This window comes from Triturus cristatus, chromosome 2_2, assembly GCF_964204655.1.
Source record: "Triturus cristatus chromosome 2_2, aTriCri1.1, whole genome shotgun sequence".
NCBI lineage: Eukaryota > Metazoa > Chordata > Amphibia > Caudata > Salamandridae > Triturus > Triturus cristatus.
Window position 1 is genome coordinate 846,965,048 of NC_140582.1, and position 23,404 is coordinate 846,988,451.

General features: G+C 48.1%; 1 protein-coding gene across 1 annotated transcript in view; it reads right to left on the reverse strand.

Moving 5' to 3' along the window:
- Window positions 1-23,404, reverse strand: part of UCHL1 (ubiquitin C-terminal hydrolase L1) — a 504,068-nt gene that overhangs the window by 288,186 nt on the left and 192,478 nt on the right. The window contains exon 3 of the mRNA XM_085643316.1: window positions 3,068-3,153. Coding sequence (XP_085499442.1) covers window positions 3,068-3,153 — 86 coding nt within the window. The remainder of the gene's footprint in view (window positions 1-3,067; window positions 3,154-23,404) is intronic.

The window sequence follows — 23,404 nt, forward strand, 5'->3', positions numbered from 1 at the left end:
TTTTGAAGATAGAGGTTGACTTCAGAGCTTAATATTTAGATGGTGATTGGATTACTTTGGTGGTACTGTAGGAGGACTTCTGAACGAGACAGCATCCACTGCTAATACTATTCAGTACCCAGGTGTGTCAATTGTGGTCATTGCCAGGAAACCTCAAATACTCTATGCTAAACTGGTTTGATACCATCAAATTGTTGACTACCTCCAGAAAATCTTAGCTTTCCTCTGGGCAGATTGACAAGCTTCTGTACAGACTCCCACAATGCCCCATCATAGAGTCCTAAAAGCAGTTGCGCTTGCTTTCCTGGAAGTGGCTTCATGTAGGGAAGTAGGAGCCGCTTTCATTGTTATCCCAACGTTTTGCTTGCTGTCAGTATGTTTGACTAGTCTGACTGGGATCCTGATAATCGGGACCCCAGTCACTGAGCTTTCGCCCTAAATTGACAATGCTTACTGTTATAGCTCCACAATTGGCTATTGGTGTACCCTTTTAAGTCCCTAGTATATCTTACTAAAGTACCTAGGGCATAGGTCCAGTAGGGGTCTCCCATGGGCTGCAGCATGTATTGTGCCACCCATGGGAGCCCACACATGGGCTACAATGGCAGGCCTGTAGTCAGTTTAAATAGATATACTGCACCGAAACCAGTCATGTTTAGTTTCAAATATGCTGAATCAAACTCCAACACAGATGCCAGTGTTGGAAGTATGATCCCATGTACAGAAGGACCAGACAAGATTCGGCCCTCCTGCTGGGCCAAGCTCCAGCAGGGGAAGGTAGAATAGGTCTGTCACAGGGAGATGGACCACCTCTCAGACCAGACTGTATTGAGGTGCTTGCCAGCGACAGACTGCTTTGAAGGGCCTTCCTTGCATACTGTAGTTGAAACCAATTCAGGGATCCCTTAGCTCCCACACCAAACTGGATAAACATGAGACTATCCGCCCCTCAATCCATACCCTCCTCTGGGAGAGATCCTAGAGTTGTTTCAACCCTTCCCTTTGGGTACTTAAGTACTGGTCTTTGGGCGAGTCCTCAGATTTGTCGCAGTACAAGACTCATGACTGAAACCACGTCACTCTTCAACTGTCTGGACACTTGGACTTTGCCTGGAACTGAGACTACATAATGGAAGACTCCTACTGCTCCTGGTTCACACTTCCAAGGATGTTCAGACCTCTGAGCATCAAGTACACCGAAGATGGTCCCCAGACAGTTCCACCCACACAGACACAGTAGATGGGCATTTATTTCTGATACGTACCCAAGACTGCATGTCACGGCCGAGACCAGTTGTAGGCGAGGGCACAGGCGGGTGGGGTGGGAGGGAGACAGGGGGATAGGCCTGGGGAGGGGAACTGGTTGGGTGGAGGAGCAGGGGGGGGTGAAAATTTAAAAGCGGAATATAGGCATCCCTTAATGTGATGAACAACTGTACGGGGGGCACGGGGTTACTTATCAAGACCTACATGTTATCGCTGCCCGGCCTCTGGGATGTGGGCTTTCAAGCTGTGTATGGGAGCCTTAGGGCCAGAAAAGAACGCGGCACTGGCATTTGCGGTGCAGGATCCTTATGTATTTGAGCTGACTATCCTATTGTTCTGCAATAAAAACGGTTAAAAAAAAAAAAGGACACCGAAGTAATATCCCTTGGAGTGAAGAATTCACTGCCCTGCATCTGCAGGCACCACAATGAAGCAGACCGTCTACTGCTCCTGACGTCCCACAGATTTCGAAAGTCCCAGCAACAGGTGGCGGTTCTGCAACCCCCTCAAGGACTAACCTGTCCTCTGCAATTTTGAGGCCACTATCCCTAGTTGGAACCATTGGGACCAAACCCTGTGCCCTGCATCTGCTTGCGGTTGCCAAGGCTGGTTAGCTCTGCACTCAAGAGATCTTCAGGCTACAATAAGCTCCAGACTCTTCCTGCCAAGTTCAGTGTCCTCACTGCATCCTCTGCACCGTGGGCCTCTTGGTGAAAGGCCGAGACTATGCCTTCAGCCTGTAGGTCCTCTTGAGTCTTCGGCTCCAGTGGGCTGCCCTGCTTGCTTGGGGCAGACTCCCTTTCCTGCTTGTGGAGAGTCCCTTTTATTGTGCTGGTCCCAATGTTGCTCCTTCATTCTCCACGACAGTCGCAGCTACTAAGGCTTGTTGGTGATCCTGCTGGACACCGACCCCTTGGTTCACGACTTCCGATGTGGGACAGCGCAACACAGCTCCTGGTCTTCCTCAGAGTCGCCAGGTCCTCACAGCTGCAGCAACAAGGTCCCTGTCAACACTTCTGAACCGTCGGGCATTGCTCTTCCATGCGTCCTGGTCACCTCCAAATGGCATAGACTGTCCCCTTTGCTTAGTTTATCTTCATTAATCTACCCTTTGATTTCACCGGACTCAAGCAGTCCTCTCTAGAGGCATCAAAGTCCTTCATTGCGGCCTACAATGGTTTCCGACATCACTTTGCACCTATTAACCCAGCTTCCCTTTTTGTAGGTATCCTGGCTCCTGGGGTATGCATTGGATGGGTGGATTCTCCAACCTGTTTTCCGTGGCGTTTCTTCAGGGTTCACTGGGAAAGGTCCTTCTTGGAAACTAGAACTGCGACTTCCCCACTGACTATCGGACATGCGGCTGTATCACGCAGAATCAAAGGGATTCCTGGGTACTTACCTTGGGTGTATTGTTTTACAAAAGCATTATCCATTTTTTTTTTATACAGACATTTCTCTTGACACCTTCATCTACTAAAGGTAATAGGTGGCCATTGTAGGCTTCTACAGGATGCATAATATTTTCTTTAACTCTACAGGCCTTCAAAGAAATCCGAACATCTACACTTAAGAAAATATATTGGTTAAAGTGTTTCAGGGTACCTGAACATGGGTGGGACTAGTCAGTGCTTATGACTATACATGGAAATCTCCTACAAAAGAACTGGTCTGACCGGTATAGTCAGCTCCACATAGAGTCCCCAGTATAGCTAACATCCGCATACCAGAATCAGGAGCCTCCAACAAGTTAAGTTCTTTGTACATTACACATTATAAATACAAATGCTTAACGGACTACCTTATTCCGCTCAAGATGCTGCGCCTTTTCCTCTGGAGCCAGATCTGTGGTTTCAGTCAAAAATTTCTCAAGAACGGACCCTTCACCTGTTAAAAGATGGATGTTACAGTATGTAGTCAATTAGGAATGCTATAGGAGGAGCAGATTGTTTAGCTTTCTAGGAAGGACAATAATGAGCGCTACAGGGACATCTCACTTGGTTAATTGCTCAAAAAGGTCAAGCAGAATAATTCCTTCAATGTGTGTAAAACTGGAACAATTACAGCATGCCTGCAAAATATACTGCTGAACATGGAGGTCTACATCCACCTTCTTACTCTTCCAGCCTGGCAAACTGATGCGCTCCCTCCCCACCCCCAACACTTCCGTCAAACAAGAGATTATCTGGGAGTGGAAATGTCAACCAAACACCTGCCCTTGGAAACATCTAGCATCGAAAGGAAAAAGGTTACTGGTCTGCAAGAATGCTACTTATCTGAAAATAGTTGGATCATGGATGTTTCAGCGAATCCCATGCATGAATTGTTCACACTAGGCTGGAAACACTCCATAAACAGCATAGGGCATACAGTTAAAGATTTAAATTGCCAAATTTATGCAGTCTGTCCACCTTTTTATGGCATAAACTCCAGCCCATCCCGTAAAGAGATGGAACTCCACTGTCTCCTTAAGGATCAGCTGCTCAGATCTACTACACATACCTGCAGTAAAAGACTCAATACTGAAGGTAGTCGCATGAGAATTTAAAAGTACCTCAGCAGGGTACCTGCAGTTACAAGTCAGCACTGGATCCTCCACTGACTTGCATGCTTTAATTAGGACTGCCAAAGCAGATAGAATATGGGATTATTGGAAAGAAGCTTGCTGTAACTGGTTGAGCAAAGCAAACGAGGAGATAATGGACAGGTCGAATACATAATCATTCTTTAGCTCACTTTGCCACCCCAGTTTGGACCCAGGCATATGCAAATCAGTATTGACCCTGTGACTCATGAGCACAGTCCAGCCCGAACTGCTAGGCCCTCGCTGGACCAGGACAAGCATCATGGGACAGGTTTGGGGGTAATACCCATCAGCCAGGCTAGCCTGAAACCAGTGGCAAACTAGCATACCCTGTCAACTTAAAGCAAAAAAAAACACAAACCCCGAAACAGGTCCTAGCATGCTCGTTTCCAGTACAGGAAGGACCTGGCTTGGCAGTTCGGGCTGGACTGTTACCATGAGGGAACAGGGTCAACACCGATTTCCATATGGCTGGGTCTAAACTAATGCATGGGGAGGAGAAAAAAAAAGATGGATTTAGGGCCAGATCTCTGTACGGAGGGGAATGTATGACATTGTTCAGCATTCTACCCATCAATTGTTTTTTGCATGCAACAGGTTCGAAAGCATCACTTGTCCCACTGCAGCCTTCCAGTCTGGACTAGTATTGAGAGAATGCAAACAGGTGCAAGTCAAAGCCTGTGCTGCAACTCTGCATTGATCTAGTGGCACCCTTGCAAATTGTAAGCTTGTTTCCATGCCACTGTAGATGTCCAGACTAGAAATGACAGTCATTCATAAAGAACTCACTGGAAATACAGTTTTGAAACAGGATTGCTGAACAAGAAAATCCACAGGTCAGTTTTAGTCGAGAGAGTATTTGGACAATCACTTAACATCTGAAATGCGCAGCACCCATTCATACTTAATTAACGGTTGACCAAAGAGTTGGTAAAAGGTATTTTTCATTTAAGAATTAAGTGAATGCCTTTCACAACCGGCCCTTGCTTTATGCCAAAGTGACATTGTCCTCTGTAAGCAAAAGAAAGTTCTATTAAAGGAGAAAGCCTAGTTTAACCCACTAAACTGGCAGATAGCCAGAACCTAAACAGTGTTCCATAAAAGCATCTGGAAATAGGCTCCAACTGACCTCATGTGGGATCCTAAAATTACTGCTCAAGCAGGTGGTTATGTGAAGGATACAGTCTGTACTAGGAACATTAAATAATTTTAGGCATATTCAAAAATTGAAAATTTTGATGGCGAATCACATGCATCTAGATATGGCTGCTAAATGAACTTAGTGTAGAGTTATGAAGGCCTGCCTGAACCAAATTAAATGGTAAAAAATGTTTTGAATGCATTCAAAGTAGATTTCAATCCTGTTCCCTTGCCCAAATTCAACAGTTCTGTCAGATTAGTTTACAGAATCAACTCTTGCTAGCTGTAGGACTTTGATATTTCAGTGGCAAAATTAAACATCCAAATTCTAAGTTTGGAGAAACAAAGTAGTGATATGGATGGATCGATTGGGATGCTGCGCTCATCTATTTTGTCAGGAGGTTTGCATTGGTCTTGAACTGAATCAGCTTGTCCAGACCAGTCCGACAAATTAGTGCCAAAAGCGTAGCACACACTGGATCGAGTAGGAAAACACCATAACCCTTCCTTGGCTTTTAATAAAGACCCTGGGAACCAATGAATGCCAGAAAAGCATAGCCAAATTTTAGACCATTGAAAGTGGTTCTCCTGATGTCCGTAGGCCCCACTAATCCCTTGTGAATAGTTGGCAGTTTGCATTCTGTGGATCAAATCTATCTAGAAGTAGCTGCCTCTAATTTCCCCACTCATGGCAGTTTAGAATTCGCTAAGAGCATCCACCTACTGCTACATGGCACATGCTAGACCAGGTGTCTTCAACCAGTTGATCGTGAGCTACCAGTAGCTTGTAAAAACCTTCATCGAAGCTCCCACCCGAGTGGAATTTTAACAAACAGCAATAAATAAGTGTTGGTTCTGCATTTTCCATTTAAAGTTGAGGGAAGGCTGTGAGCAGTGCTACACTCAGATTTGACCCATGTAAGTCAGAGGTTGAGAACTGAAGCACTGAAGTATTACACTCTTAAAAACGTCACTCAACTCAATATTGGAGCATGAGAACAAAATTACATTTTGGAATGCTTTTATGATTAAGTTAACTCTTAATTTTAATATTTTCCCTTTTCAAAGTTAACATTTACCATCTTGCTCCTAGTGGCTGATACAGTGCCTCATTTATAACTGAAAAACCCAGTCATTTTCTTTTAAATGGGAGAAATTTAAAGTGACGAAAATTGTACCATCAAGAGCAGAAAAATGTATTATGTACATTTTTGCTGAACATTTTCACTTTTTCTCCCATTTTAGAGAAATGGTTGTCTGTTATACATGCAACGGTACCACATGTGGCGAAAGGTATGTTCTGTGCCACATGACAGGCTCAGTCACCCACACACATACCCCAATCACATAAATTCATACATCCCACAGACTATGCACATGGCAGCTCCATCATATTGCCCTTAGTCACAGTATTTTATTCAAACTGGGCTACATGGACATTAGGTTTAAAGTCAATGAAGTTGGGCAAGGGGGCCTCTGTAACTGAGCAAGTTACTTGGCCTTCAGTAGCTCAAACCTATTTTCACTGATCAGAAGTAGCTCTCATTACAGAAAAGGTTGGAGACTCTTTCCTCTCCACCCCCCCCCCCCCCCCCGCTCTATTTGGACAACTTTACCAAACATTCTTGCCCTTTCTGGCATAATTTCTTTAGGGCTCGATTACATGAACAGCAAGCATTTCTACCTCGGCTCTCTTCATGGTATGGGTGGAAAAACTGCCTACGAAAGAAATAGTCATTCTGGGCCAGACCACTTTTAACAAGCATATCCTTTAAATGACATCTCTCCCAGAATCCTTCAAAAGATTCATTATGGTCTCCTCTAGATTTGAGTTTTATGTCCCTTCATGTTTAGGCTCACTATCAACCTTTACACAATCATTGCATTCTAGATTCCTTGAACCTTTCTCCCCTCCAACTAGCCAGTGGTCTGCGACCCTTCCACTTATAGCTGTAGCAGCACCACTCCAGATTCCTTCAGGATCTAAGCCTACTAGAGTGGGAGGAGTGAAAACCACCAATAATTTAACGGTTTGCTCGATCCAACAGTGGCTTTAAGAGAGCAACCACAACTGAATGCTTCAACCTTCTGGTGGAGTGACCGGAGTTGAACAATTGAATTAAAACTGGGTGGATCACCTCCAACCCTGGTTTCACGACACCCTGAGAAGAAGAGCCTAGATGTGAAGCTCATTTTACCAACTCCTATACGGCAGTTAACTCTTTTACATCAATAGGTCTGAAGCTATTCAACCTTGGGCTGTACTCAAACCGTTCAAACCACATGTTCAAGCAAGGAGCACCTCTAGGTTCAGCTGGTAGAGAGCCATAAATGTTTGCTATCTTAACCAAAAAGGAAGTGAGTCAGCTGATGCAGCCATCCTCAGTTAGTGGTGGATGCAGAAACTGCTTAGTAAAGAAAGACTTCGCCACCCCAAGTTTGTGGGAAGAATCTTGGACCTGCTGGATTTTATTAGTGTAAATTTTACAGCAAGACATTTATTCTGCTGCCTTAAGTCACTTTTGTGACCAGGATCATCACTCTGCACCAAAGGCACTCCAGCAGTTTAGTTGCTTTAATGCTAGCTGCTCTGCATTCAACTACTCAGCCGAGGGTTCTTGTAGGATCAGCTTTCATGTTTACCCCCAACTTTTATGCTGTAAGTATTTTTGACTACTCTGACTGGATCCCAGTCCCTGTGCTTCCTCCCTAAATTTACCATGGTAAATACTAATGAACCTTCATAATTGGCTACTGGTGTACCACTTTAAGTCATTAGTATATGGTACCAGGGTATAGGTACACCAGGGGTCTCCCATGAGAATGTATTGTGCCACCCACAGGGGTACACCGACTACAGGCTGTGAGTGGGTGATAGCTGCCCTCGCGACAGATACAAGTTCTTATATTTGAGGCCACTGCACTTGGTAGGCCTTTGTCCTGAAAGCAAGGTTCTTGGTTACAAGTGTGAGGGTGTCCCTGCATGAGCAGTACACCCCTACAAACCCCAGACACGATTATCTAGGCTTTGCAAGTGTGGTCAGCCATTTTAATATGGCTGAACGGCTAGAGCGGTTGACCTTGAACCTGGGGAACTGGTTAGAGTCTCGGCAATGACGCTGAACATCCTGTGATTCTGGGCAAATCACTTAATCTCCCCGTGCCTATAAAAGATGAATGCGTGTCCTCATGTAACGTAATGAATATGCTACTTACCAGTATGCATCTGTTCTTGGCATGTAGGGCTGCTGACATTCATATCTGTGCATAGATCGCCGCCTGGTGTTGGGTCTGGATGATTGCACATGGTCCTGGAAGAGTCTTTGAAGTATCATGAGATAGGTGGCTCCTCCCCTGGACCACAGTGCGCATGGGCATCCTCTCCATCCCCAGATTGTTTTTCGCCATTGTGGCAGTGATGGAGTAGATACAGGAAGTGATGATCATGCTATACAGTAATTCTGAGTGCTGCAGCCGCTACAGGCGCCGGGGAGGAGGGTGGGCGATATGAATGTCAGCAGCCCTACATGCCAAGAACAGATGCATACTGGTAAGTAGCATATTCAGTTCGAGGCATGTGGGCTGCTGAATGCATATCTGTGCATAGATTATATAGCAGTCCCTCCATTAGCAGCGGCTGCCCGTGCCAGCTGCAGCAGTCTGAAAAAGAGTTTTGAGAACAGCCTGTCCTACAGCTGCCTGCTGTTTTGAGTGTACATCTACACAGTAGTGTTTGGTAAATGTATGTATAGTGGACCATGTGGCTGCTCTACATATTTCCTGTAAAGGAATGTTTCCTAGGAAAGCAATGGACGCCCCTAACTTCCGTGTTGAGTGGGCTCGTGGGGGAATAGTTAATGTGCGTTTAGCTTTTTGATAGCAAATTTGAATACATTTAACGATCCATCTGGCTATACCTGCTTTGGAAATGGCGTTGCACTTGTGTTGTGGAGAAAAGGCAACGAAAAGTTGTTTTCTTTTCCTAAAGCCCTTAGTTCGGTCTATATAGTACATGAGGGCCCTCTTTACATCTAGTGTACGGAGCATTCTTTCTGCGACATTTTGTGGACTTTGAAAGAAAACAGGCAGTTCAATAGTCTGATTTATGTGGAACTGCGATATCACTTTAGGCATGAATGTGGGGTTGGTACGTAGTACAACTCTGTTCGCGTGAACCTGTATGAATGGCTAGTGCCTGGAGTTCACTAACTCTTCTTAACGAAGTGATTGCCACTAAGAAAGCTACTTTCCAGGTGAGGAATTGAATCTCACATGAATGGAGAGGTTCAAAAGGTGGACCCATCAATCTGGTGAGGACCACATTGAGGTTCCACACAGGTGCCGGTGGGTGTCTTGGGGGAATTACTCGTTTGAGTCCCTCTAAGAACGCTTTGATGACAGGCACTCTGAATAAAGAGGTGCTGCCTGTTTTGGAGATAGGCTGCTATCGCGGTTAAATGGATACGTATTGAGTTGTATGCCAGATTGCATCGGTATAAGTGTAAGAGATAACAGATGTTTTGAATGGATGCGTCAAGCAGGTTAATATTGTTGTTGCAGTAAATGACAAACCTCTTCCATTTGGCCGCATAGCAAGCTGGTGGTGGGTCTTCTGGCCTCCTTGATATCCATACATTCAGGTGGCAGGTTTAGGTAGCCAAACTCTAAGACTTCAGGAGCCACATTGCCAGGTTCAGCTGTTGCGGATCTGGGTGCTGAATTTCGCCATGGTTCTGCGTTAAAAGTGTGGGTTTGATCCGCAGCCTTTGATGCAGCACCACGGAAAGTTCTAGAAAGGTGGTGTACCATGGTTGGCGTGCCCATGTGGGAGCAACTAGGATGAGTGTCAGCGAGTGCTGTCGCAGTTTGCGTGCCACTAGCGGTATTAATGGCGCTGGGGAAAAGCGTACGCAAATCTGCCGGACCAGTTCATCCATATCGCATTGCCCTGTGACTGTGGATGTGGAAACCTGGCGGCAAAGCTTTGGCATTTTGCGTTTGTTTGTGGCGAATAGGTCTATCTCTGGATGACCCCACTGTTGGAAGTACGGTTGGAGTACTGACGGATGTAGCTCCCACACGTGCATCTGGTGGCTGTGTCTGCTGAGCAGATCCGCCATCTGGTTGTTCTTGCCTGGGAGGTGTTCCGCCATGAGGAATATGTTCCTTTGAATGGCCCACTTCCACATGCTCTGAGCCAGATGAGACAACTGTGGAGTGTGTTCCTCCCTGCTTCTGTATGTAGTACATGGCAGTCATGTTGTCCATCCGGATCAAACACGACTTTGTTGCATAAGTGTACTTTGAATGCCTTCATGGCTAGGAAGATTGCCATCAGTTCGAGAATGTTGATGTGCATCTTCTTTTGCTGTGTCGTCCATAGTCCCTGCACTGTGTAATTGAGTACATGAGCTCCCCATCCCTGGAGAGAGGCGTCCGCCGTCAGCATTATTTGTGGAACAGGCTCTTGGAAAGGTCGGCCCTTGCAAAGGTTTTGTGGATTCCACCAATGCAGAGAGTTGTATGCCCGACCGCTCACCAACACTAGGTCTGTCAATTGTCCGTGAGCCTGATTCCATTGACGTGCTAAGTACGCCTGAAGCGGGCGCATATGTAGTCTCGCGTGCGGGACTATGAAAATGCAGGAGGCCATCATGCCCATCAACTGCATGAACACTCGCGCAGGAAGGGAGTGTTGAGGTTTGAACTTTGTGATCAGCAGTTGCATGCTGTTGATCCTCACTAAATTTGGCTGAGCTGTGGCTGCCAGAGTGTTATGGTCACGCCCAGGTACTGTCGTACGTGTGCGGGTTGGAGATGTGATTTTGGGTAATTTAGTGAGAATCCCAGACTGTGAAGAAGGTGAAAGGTGAGGGACATGAGGCTGGCACATTGCTGGGCTGACTTTGCCTGAACAAGCCAGTCGTCCAGGTAAGGGAAGACGTGAATGTGCTGTCTTCGTAGATGTGCCGCCACTGTTGCTAGGCACTTGGTAAAGACCCTGGGTGCCGTTGTTACTCCGAAGGGGAGAACCTTGAACTGATAGTGATGTCCCTGAATAGTGAACCCGAGATATTTTCTGTGTGATGGGTGTATGGGTATGTGGAAATGCGCATCTTTCAAGTCCAGTGTGGCTAGGAAGACTCCCTGACTGAGTAGCGGTAGAACCTGCTGTAGGGTATGCATATGGAAATGCTCTGACAGAATGTAGTGGTTGAGGGGTCTCAGGTCTAGTATAGATCTGAGCGAACCGTCCTTTTTTGGGTTTAAGAAGTACAGAGTACACCCCTGTCCCCTGTTGGTCGACAGGCACGGCTTCTATTGCACCCTTATGCAGCATACTTAGTACTTCCTGCTGCAATAATGCCAAGTGCTCTACTAACATAGGACGGTGCTTTGGCGGTATGTTGAGTGGAGTAGACGTTAATTCTAGACAGTAACCGTACTGGATAATTTCCCTGACCCACCTGTCTGTGGTGATGGACTTCCAGACTGATAGGAACTGTTGGAGTCTCCCCCCCCCCGACAGGTGTTATGTGGTCGGGCAGGGAGAAGGCGTCACTGTTTGTTTTTGGGGGAGGACCTGGTGTTGCCGTACCCACGTCCTCTGCCTTTGGTGCTGGATCCACGATATCCACCTCTATTGTTTTTATCATAGGTACTTTGCGTACCCCCTTTATTGTACTGCTGCTGGGACCCCTGACCTCTAGCTGCTCCTCTATTCCCGGGGCAACGAAAGGAGCCACTCCGAAACTGCTGCGACTGCAGGGCCCCCATTGATTTTGCAGTTTGTGTCTTTTTTAATTTGAGGGTAGTGTCAACCTCGGGGCCAAATAAAAAGTCTGGGTTGACCGGTTAATTTAAGATATTGTTCTGAATTTCAGGTTTGAAGCCTGAGATTCTTAACCATGCGTGCCTCCTCAACATTACGCTTGTGTTGATCGCCCTTGCTGCAGTGTCGGCTGCATCCAGTGCGCATTTGATGGACGCATTGGTAAGGAGTTGTCCCTCTCTGATAAGGAGCTCTGCTGCCTCTTTGTATTCATCTGGCAAGTGTTGTAGCAGTGTTTCTAGTGTCAGTGTGACCTATCATAACGGGCCAGGAGTGTCTGGGTGTTGGCAATGCGCCAGATGTTTGCCGCTTGCGCTGCTATCCTTTTGCCTGATGTCTCCAGCACTTTTGACTCCTTGTCGGGGGGAGGAGCATCACCCGTCGTTTGTCAATGGGCTCGTTTGCGAGCATAAGCATCAACCATGGAGTCTAAAAGGTAACTGACCCCTAATGTACATAGGGTCTCCGGGTGCGGGCTAGTATTTATTTTCGATTCTGGGGTTTAGCACCCGTGCCCTGGTTGTTTCTTTAAAAATGTCTTTTGCAGGTTTTAGAACTCCCTTCAACATTGCCAGTTTTGACGGTTTTCTCAGAGGAGGCGAAAGTGTCCACTAAGAAGTCTTCTTCTACAGTGTCAGAATGGAGTTCCACTCCATGATTGGCAGCAGCCCGTTCTAGGAGGGCATTAAAGGCAGCAGTGTCCTCTGTGGGAGATGTCTTTATATTGTAAAGCTGCGTGTCAGGAGTATCTGGTGCGTTACCTTGGTCGGTGGGGTCATCCCATGCCTGATCCGGGTCTTGCAAGTGATCATCAAGATAGATATCCCCAGGGTAGGTGGTATCATCCCCTATATAGTTCTCTACTGCGTCTGCCTCTGAATGCGTAGGAGAAAAGGAGGGCAGATCCTGATGGAAGGGTTGAAAGTGTCCATGAAGCACTGGTTCTGAACCTGCTGGCAATTTGTGTTTCAGAGGAATCTTGTATGAGTCCAAGCCCTTCTCTGGCGTGATTTTCCTTTTGCGGAGCATCAGCCTACCAGTGTCGGCGTTGATAAAGTGTGCCTGCGAAGGCTCAATATCGGTTTGTCCAGTGGCGAGGGACTGTTTGGCGGACACGTGTCCGGATTTCGAACATATTCGGCGCCATGGGTGGCAGCAGTCCAAATGTGATGTGCGCCGGCGCCGAGTGTGATTTTGCGGCCTTGTGCGTTTCGGGACCCGACGTAGAGTGGAGGGTCGCCCGGTCTCTGATGCATTGCAACGATGCTGAGACCTGTTGCACAGTGAACGCAGATGGCGCCTTGGAACCGATCGGCACCTTGGAGGTAAAGCTTCGAAGCGGCATCAGACTTATTTCCAGTCTGTGGGTTGTCGATCCAAAGGGAGGTATCGACGCTCGGAGTCGATGATTTTGCAGGCGCTGCAGTCTGATGTTGACGCAGACGGGTCGGCCACCTTGACCTTGGTGGGTTGGGCCGTAATCTACGGTGCCATAGGCCGAGGCGCCTTGTGGGGACCGAGGGCCTTCTTTGGCTCAGCGCCGGAACCAGTCGTGGTGAGCTCAGCACCGAAATCTCTTGTGGTGCGGTCGGTGCCGATGATCTTTGCTGGCGTCGAAGGAGTGGAGGGCTTCGAGCCGATCGCAACCAGTTTCACTTTCGGTTTCGATGGAGCCGGAGCGACGAACGGTTTCGGTTTCACTGAAGGGAATACAGTCATCTTCGATAATGGCTCCTGTGAAACGTTCGAGGCCGGGCCGAAGAACCGTGTGATTGATCTTGGGTAAGGCCCGCAGGCGATCCCTCGACCGGACGACGTAGTCTCTGCCTCCGTATCGACTGGTTGGCCTAGCTCTTCGCTGGAGCCATCTTCCTCGGCCCCAAGGGCCTCATCGTAGTCTCCTACCTCTTAGACTAAGTCTTCGCCCTCAAAGATCACCTCATCGTCGTCTTCCGATCGGGAGTCGTGTTCGGAAGAGTGGCTGGAGTCTACGTCTTCTACGCTCTCGGCGTCTTCGTCGCTAAAGATGTTAGCCGGGGCAGGCGCCGATTGCTGTGCCTCCAATCTCGCTGCCCGTCGATTCCGGAGAGTCTTCGAGCGGAACCGGGCGCAGGCCATACATTTTGACTCCTCGTGATCCGGTGAGAGACATTTGTTGCATACCGGATGGACGTCGATGTGTGGGTATTTAGCGTGGCATAAGGGACATCTCTTGAAGGGAGTCCGATTCCATCGATCGAAGTTCGATGTTCGGACCAAAGCGGATCCGAAAACCGCGAAGAAGGTGCTAAAACACTAAAGAAACTGGTCGATACCGAACGGGAACAGTACCGATGAGATCTAAAGGCCTTTTGTCCTTAAACTAAAGTTTCCGAACTTGACCTAAGATAAGGTCACCCGAACCGAATGGCGGAAAAAACAATCTAAGGATGGAGAGGATGCCCATGCGCACTGTAGTCCAGGGGAGGAGCCACCTATCTCATGATACTTCGAAGACTCTTCCAGGACAACAATGTGCAATCATCCGGACCAAACACTACGCGGCGATCTATGCACAGATATGAATTCAGCAGCCCACATGCCCTGAACCTGATGCCATGTAAAGCGCTCCGATACCCAATTCTAGTCAAGTTTGCGCTATATAAAACTCTCCAAAAAAAAAAAAATACATATAGTGGCCATCAGTCATTATGAGATCTCCCAACTATATAGTGGCTGCACTGAAACCAGTCATACCTGGTATCAAACACGTTGGAATCCTACCCAAACAAAGATTTAAGTGTTAGAAGTATCCCATGTATGGGAGGGGATCTTAGCATATAACCCCCCCCCCCCAATTACTCCCAGTTACAGCCTTTAGGGATCTGGCAGCAAGCTAGTGCTGCTGCCAGCCAGCCAGGATTCTGCCCTTGTGCTGCAGAGCCAACCTCGAGCAGGGGAAGGTAGAAGAGGTTTCCAGTCACAGGGAGGTGTGACCACCTCCCAGACAGAACTTGGGGTACTGGGCTGGGGCACTTGCCAGCACCACCAGGCATACTTTGAAGGGCACATTTGGTATCCTTCTTGCGTAATGCAGTTTGAACAGCAAAACACAAGATGGACGGAATGTTGCATATTAGCGAAACATTCACCCAGTCACAGATCTGGGTTTAATCCATAATTATTTTGCTCACCACGCCAGTCCAGGGAGGACCTGGCTTGGCAGTTCGGGCTAGACTGTTCCCATGAGGCACAGGGTCAAGACTGATTTGCATATGGCTGGGTTCAAACTGGACTGGCGAGCAAAAAACTATGGATTTAGGTCCAGATCTCTGTACTGGGGTGAATGTATGACATTGTTCTGCATTCTGTCAATCAACTGTTTTTGCAATAATGCAGTTTGAACCAGCTCTGGGAGCCTTTGGCTCCTGCTCTGGCAGGAAACTAAACAAAGGGCATGAGAGTATCCTTCCTCAGTCCAGCACCTCCTCCTGGAGGGATCCCAGAGTCATTCCAATCTTTCCCTAGGTTACTTAAGGGCTTACCTGTGGGTGGCTCTTTAGATTCATCATGGGACAAAACTCAAGCCTGAAACCACATCACTCTTCACAGTCTATTCACTTGGACTTAACCTAGAACAGAGATTGCATCAAGGAAGGCACCTGTGGGCATCAAGGACACCTGAAGTGATCTCCCTTGGAGCAAAGGAGACCCGCAACAATGCAGCCGACTGTTCTGCTGCTCCAAACGTCCCACAGACTTCGAAAGGCTCAACATAAGTGGTGGTTCTGCAACCACGAGGCCTGACCTGTCCTCTGCAATTTTGAGGCCAGTGTCCCTAGTCAGAACCGTTGTGGCCAAATCTGTATGACGTAGACTTGCTGTTTCCAAGGCTTGCTGGCTCTGCACTCCAGAGATCTTCGGGCTACAAGAAGCTCCAGCCTGTATCTTATACTTTGGAGTAGAAGATGCAGGTTGCCATCAAACAAACCAGGAGTCCTGGCGCCTTCCAGGCACAGACTGGCCTTCAGGACGCCAGCAGTGCACCCATCGCACATCTGCGCTGGCATGCCACTAAAGGCGAAGGGAGCGCTAACCTTCCAAAATGGTGGTAAGAATGGCATTAAAGTGGGCTCTGAAATCTCCTGCTCCCTATGCTCAAACAGAACCTCTGCAGCGGAACGGAGGGCAGGAAACTGCATGCAACACAACCACAAGCAAGTCCAGAAGCACTCTTCCCCCAACCAAAGCAGAAGCTTGAGGCAGTGTTATTTAGAAGACAAAAAAAATGCAGTGCTACTCTACAAATGGTAACTTCCAAATATAATAAATATACTGGCCAGCAGCATGAACTGCGGTACCCGTTTGCATGTAATCGTTTGATCCCTTATTTGCAGGTGACCAACTAGGGCAGCTAATTTTGAAGTGCCTGGCTACAGTTTGCATCCAGAAGACCCTCCCTTTCGTTTGCTGCATCTTTGTGCAGGATTAAATCCGTTCTGACTAAGTAATACTGTGCGACACTAGGATCTGGTGCTGCTGCGAGTCAGGTCTAGGGCCTGCACAATCTTGTAGATGACTGCATTCATAGGATTTGCTGCTTCCACTGTACTAGGTTCATGTGTTCCCACGAAACGTAGTGTCTAAATGGATGCCCCCGCACCCCCCAGGGAGGGAAGAGCTCAGACAGTTTTGATGCAATGTGCCAACATATCACTGTAGAGCCACACCATGTGGCTGTCATACTGCACACAGTCTAGGAGAGACAGGATTTCTGCTCAAAATAATGGACCTGTACGAGTGCACTTAATCTGGACCATACCCATCATTGGGAGTTCTGTCAAGTCAAATAGTGGTCATGTAAATAGTGGTGAAGCCCTTGTTTGTAGGTCCGAACATTTATGCCTTCTACTCCTTTGGAAAGGTTTCCTCCCTGCCCCCCCCCCCCCGAAAATGGTTTAGTCTATTAAGACACCACCCCCCCTCCCCCGCCCCATCTGGACCAATGACACTACGTTTAGTTAAACTAAACATGTGCATAAAGATAGCATTCAGACATTGCAAGGAATCTAGCAAAGATATTGTAACGGCTAAAGGCAAGAAGGGTGAAAGATCATCCCCAGAGAGGGAGACCACGTATCTCCGGCCACTTTTGCACAGGATTTCTTGGTCCAATTTCTCAAAGACATCAAGAACTAGGTGTTGGAAAAGACCTGAAGGAGCATCTGAGGGAGATGCAAAAAGTGTCATCCACTCATGTACTCCCAGGTCCAACATGGCTGGGCTTTTAAGTTCCACATGTCTATGAAGGAGTTTGTCCACTGTTGTCACTTTCAAGAATATAAGAAGGGTTAAGCACAAGAGCTCTCATGCCCAAAGTGCACTAGTGTTTACTATTCTCAATGCTGTTACAGCAAAAACTCAATTTTCCTTCCCCAGAGGATCCAGCATCTTGCCCATATGAACAAATGGAGTTGACGGATTTCTAGACTGCCCTTGAACTGTGACTGACATGACAGTCCACAGAACCAGATTTAGCAGACAAACTAGAACTACCAGGAACCTTGCTTCTCTCATTGAAGAGAGAAACTTTAAGCTGGGTTGCACATTCAAGACATGCTCTTTCCTGATGTAAGAAAGCTCTGGGATAAGCCCTTATGGAATACCCATGTCCTTAAATTTTCTAAGAAAGGATTTTTCTCCACAAGGACTAAACAGGTTAAATTCTTCTGCTGTCAACCAACATGTGGAAGCTATAAATAAGTGGTGGCAAATCTCAGGAAGCTAGTTCTGGTCTGTGTGCTAGAACATAGTCGTCCCAATCAGGGTCTTAACCTTAGAATTACTATCTGGCCTGAATACTCACTGATGTCATGTTTTGACAAATCCGGAAGACTGATTTGTCAATACCTCTAAAGGAGTTCAATTGAGAAGGCCAAATGGGTGGATGTCAACAGAGTTAAATTAAACTGTACAAAGTCAAATCTGAAAGAGGGGCACAAGGCAAAGGATCTTTGTCCTTGAGGACACCAGCTAAATAAATCCTCAATTAAACAGTTTGTAAAATCCTTGGGTGCCTGAACCATTTGTCCATGAATCTGCTGCCATGTCCATCTTAAAGAGGCAACCAAATGGTTATTGGAATACATAGGCCTCCGAGTCACCAGCTACATGATAAAGGTCATGAAATCCAGCTTGAGGGGCATTTTTGGATAGCAGCTGGCCTGAACAGGTTAACTATCTACGAACAATTGTGATTGCTTATCCCACGCAATGCAAATATGCAGAGGAAAAACAGTCCTAAATTAGCACAAATAGCTCTGGGGTGATTACTAACAAGTTGAAAATGGTAGCTCATCCTATAGGCCCATCTCCCTTTTGAACGCAGAACCCAAAATCCTAGCTAAGATATTGGCAACCTGGCTAAACCAGGTCATTTGTAAATTGGTGCACACCGATCAATCCGGCTTTATGCCTCACTGAAACACCGCTCTGAGTCTAAATCGGTTGCACAGCACACTGAGGCAATAGGCCACAATCTGGGAGGACGCTATCGTGGTGTCTCTGGATGCCACTATGGCGTTTGACACCATCGAATGGCCGTACTTATTCGCTGTCCTGAAGATGGACTTCGGCCCCGGCTTCATTGGATGGGTTAAACTCCTCTACTCTGACCCACTGGCACAAGTAGCACTTAACAAGCTGTCAGAGGCTTTCACCCTTGGACGAGGGACTAGACAGGGCTGTCCGCTCTCCCCCTTGCTCTTTGCCCTAGCCCTGGAGCAGTTAGCGGCCTGAAAACACAGCCCATCCATCAGGGGACTCAAATGGACACCGCATCTCCTTGTACAGGAGGGCAACAAAAGGGTTTGACAAGTGGGATTTCATTGGGTTGTAATGGATCGGAGATCTCTGGGAGGCAGGCAAGGTGATATTGTTTCTCGCTACAAACAAACTAGCTGCCACTGAATACTTCAGGTACTTGCAAGTCAGACACTTCTAATCGAACCTTCCAGATTGGTCCTCTACCTCAGAATCCTCTACACTGGAGGACAGACTGCTTGATGGCTACCTGCCAGATACAGTAATCTCCCTTACATATAAAAAAAAACTCAACACTCCAGATCCTCTTGTATCTTTACAGGAACAATGGGAGAGGGACAGGTTGGAGCTGGATGACGAAGAATGGCAGGAGGCAGTTGCCTCCCCACGAGAAGTTGCAATCTCAAAGCTATGCCTCATTGGGGGCGTGGCCAAGCCGGGGACAAGAATGGCCGCTTTGCGTTGAAGCTCTGCCAGCCGACCAACGCTATTATCTCATAATCCCATATTCTACGACGTGGAGCTGGTGATCGGCGTCAATTTCCCGGGAGCGGTGCCGCATAACTGCAGATTTCACATGGACGTTGCAGACCCTTTGGAAGAGTGTGGCACAGACCAGAGTCTGAACTGAGACGAAGAAGAAAATTGCGGCCCGAGAGATTGCTGGGCTGAGATGCAGCTGATGACCCCAGCGCGGCAGTTCGATTGGATCGGGACGCTGCATGAGCAGAGTGTCCTGGGTGCGTCTCTGCTCCTCCCCCCCCGCCTACGACGTGCCAAGAGTTAGCTGGGCGCGGAGGTGGGGATGGGTACTGCCAGACTTTGAGGCAGATGAGTGCTTGGGGAGGCGGCAGCGGAGAAAATTACGGCGGCTCACATATCTGAGTCTGGAGGGAGCCTGAGACAAGCTGGTGCCCCCAGTGCCAGGTACGCCTCCAACGAAACCCTCCTGCAAACAGCGGCCCAGCTGTCTATGATCCACACTTCAAAGACAGCGCATTAAGTTTAAGCTGAATTCCGATTTCCAAACCCTTGCCAGTTGAACTACAAGGCCTCAAGCAGCCACCCTCGTGATGTGAGTGTATGGCAATGAGCAGACCCTGGTCCCATTGAACATTTGGTACAGGGCCCACAGTGTCATTGCGTTCTCAAATCCTGGTTCCCCTCTGAACTTACACCAATGCTGAATCTGTCGTACTATCGCTCTTCAGTCCCTTCTATGCTGTGAGAGCACGGCATATTACAGCTACATATTGAGGGCCCCACGCAGATACTGGTTAGCTTGGAGGGCTGAGGGTGCTGATCTGCCGACTGGCGTGATTAGTTGGCCTGGAGTGGTGACGGCGACTGGGTGGCACGCTCCTAGCCAGGCCTCAGGTGGTGTTTCCTGCAGTATTCCTCTGGCATCCTTGGCTACCCACCTGAACCCCATACACTTGCTGGAGACATGGGCCGTAAGAACCCGAAACAAAGAAAACTCCTGTTTGAAAAACTTGGACCAAAGCGCGTAAGAAGGTCCGACATGGCAGAATGTGGCCCAAGCCCAGATCATGGCGCAGCCTCTATGACCCCTCCAGCAGAATAGCTCCAGGAAATGAGCTGGTTTTCAGGCACTGGATGGACGATTTGACTCCCTCGCTAAAAACTCTTGAATCCATGGGTACAAAGATCCAGGCGCATGAGGCGTCTGGACGTGGCAGAGGAGTCGTTATCTGATATAGAAGACAGGACTGCGCAATCGACCAAGAGACTGGACAGAATGGAACACATCTTGAAAGAACAAGGATCTTTAAGTGCGCAGGCGGCGCAATAATGAATATGCTACTTACCAGTATGCATCTGTTCTTGGCATGTAGGGCTGCTGACATTCATATCTGTGCATAGATCGCCGCCTAGTGTTGGGTCCGGATGTTTGCACGTTGTTGTCCTGGAAGAGTCCTCGAAGTATCCTTGGATAGGTGACTCCTCCCCTGGACTACAGTGCGCATGGGCATCCTCTCCATCCTCAGATTGTTTTTCGCCATTGTGGCAGTGATGGAGTAGATACAGAAAGTGATGACCATGCTTACAGTAATTCTGAGAGCTGCAGCTGCTACAGGCGCCGGGGAGGAGGGAGGGCGATATGAATGTCAGCAGCCCTACATGCCAAGAACAGATGCATACTGGTAAGTAGCATATTCAGTTCGAGGCATGTGGGCTGCTGAATTCATATCTGTGCATAGAATATATAGCAGTGCCCTCTATTAGCGGCGGCTACCAGTGCCAGCTGCAGCGGTCTGAAAAAGGGTTTTGAGAACAGCCTGTCCTACAGCTGCCTGCTGTTTTGATTGCACATCTACACAATAGTGTTTGGTAAATGTGTGTGTAGTGGACCAGGTGGCTGCTCTACATATATCATGCAAGGGAATATTTCCTAGAAAAGCCATGGAGGCCCCCAACTTACGTGTTGAGTGGGCTCGTGGGGGAATAGTTAATGTGAGTTTTGCCTTTTGATAACAAATTTGGATACACTTAACTATCCATCTGGCTATCCCTGCTTTGGAGATGGCGTTACCTTTGTGGTGTGGGGCAAAGGCAACGAACAGTTGTTTTGTCTTCCTAAAGGGTTTGGTCCTGTCGATGTAATACATGAGGGCCCTTTTGACATCTAGTGTGTGGAGTGCCCTTTCCGCGACAGTTTGTGGGTTTTGGAAGAAAACGGGCAGTTCAATAGTTTGATTCATGTGGAACTGCGATATTACCTTGGGCATGAATTTGGCGTTGGTACGTAGTACGACCCTGTTGGCATGAACCTGTATAAATGGCTCTTGAACTGTTAGTGCCTGGAGTTCACTAACTCTTCTTAAAGAAGTGATCGCTACCAGGAAAGCTACTTTCCAGGTGAGGAATTGAATCTCGCATGAGTGGAGAGGTTCAAAGGGTGGACCCATCAGGCGTGTGAGGACCAGGTTGAGGTTCCACATTGGAGCCGGTGGGTGGCTTGGTGGAATGACTCGTTTGAGTCCTTCCAAGAATGCTTTGATGGCAGGCACTCTGAATAGAGAGAGGTGCTGCCTGGTTTGTAGATAGGCTGATATTGCGGTCAAATGGACACGTATAGAGGTGTACGCCAGATTGCATCGGTATAGGTGTAGGAGGTAACAAATGATGTTTTGGATGGATGCGTCCAGCGGGTTAACGTCATTATTACCGCAATAAGTGACGAACCTTTTCCATTTGGCTGCATAGCAAGCTCTTGTAGTGGGTCTCCTGGCCTCCTTGATGATGTCCATACAGTCAGGTGGCAGGTTGAGGTAGCCAAACTCTAGGACTTCAGGAGCCAGATTGCCAGGTTCAGCTGTTGCGGATCTGGGTGCTGAATCTCTCCATGGTTCTGCGTCAAATGCGCGGGTTTGATCCGCAGCCTTTGATGCGGCACCACGGAAAGTTCGAGGAAGGTGGTGTACCATGGCTGGCGTGCCCACGTAGGAGCAACTAGGACGAGTGTCAGGGAGTGTTGTCTGAGTTTGCGAGCCACCAGCGGTATCAACGGCGCTGGGGGAAAAGCGTACGCAAATCTGCCGGACCAGTTTATCCATATCGCATTGCCCTGCGACTGCGGATGTGGGAACCTGGCGGCAAAGCTTTGGCATTTTGCGTTTTCGCTTGTGGCGAACAGGTCTATCTCTGGATGACCCCACTGCTGGAAGTACGGCTGGAGTACTGATGGGTGTAACTCCCACTCGTGCATCTGGTGGCTGTGTCTGCTGAGCAGATCCGCCATCTGGTTGTCCTTGCCGGGGAGGTGTTCCGCCATGAGGAACATGTTCCTCTGAATGGCCCACTTCCACATGCTCTGAGCCAGATGAGACAACTGTGGAGAGTGCGTTCCTCCCTGCTTCTGTATGTAGTACATTGCGGTCATGTTGTCCGTCCGGATCAACACGACCTTGTTGCACAGATGTACTTTGAATGCCTTCATGGCCAGGAAGATTGCCATCAGTTCCAGAAGGTTGATGTGCATTTTCTTCTGTTGTGTCGTCCATAGTCCCTGCACTGTGTAGTGGAGTACATGAGCTCCCCATCCCTGGAGAGACGCGTCTGCTGTCAGTACTATTTGTGGAACAGGCTCTTGGAACGGTCGGCCCTTGCAAAGGTTTTGTGGATTCCACCAATGCAGAGAGTTGTATGCCCGACCGCTCACCAACACTAGGTCTTTCAACTGTCCTTGAGCCTGATTCCACTGACGTGCTAAGCACTCCTGAAGCGGGCGCATATGTAATCTTGCGTGCGGGACTATGAAAATGCAGGAGGCCATCATGCCTATCAACTGCATGAACACTCGCGCAGGAAGGGAGTGTTGGGGTTTTAACTTGGAAATCAGCATTTGCATGCTGTTGATCCTCACTAAATTTGGCTGACCTGTGGCCGCCAGAGTGTCTATAGTCGCACCCAGGTACTGTTGTACGTGTGCGGGCTGGAGATGGGATTTTGGGTAATTTAGTGAGAATCCCAGACTGTGAAGGAGGTGAATGGTGCGGGACATGTGGCTGGCACATTGCTGGGCTGACTTCACTTGAACGAGCCAGTCGTCTAGGTAGGGGTAGACGTGTATGTGCTGCCTCCGTAGATGTGCCGCCACAGTAGCTATGCACTTTGTGAAAACCCTGGGTGCTGTTGTCACGCCGAAGGGCAGGACTTTGAATTGATAGTGCTGTCCCTGAACAGTGAACCCGAGGTATTTTTTGTGTGAGGGGTGAATGGGTATGTGGAAATACGCATCCTTGAGGTCCAGTGTGGCC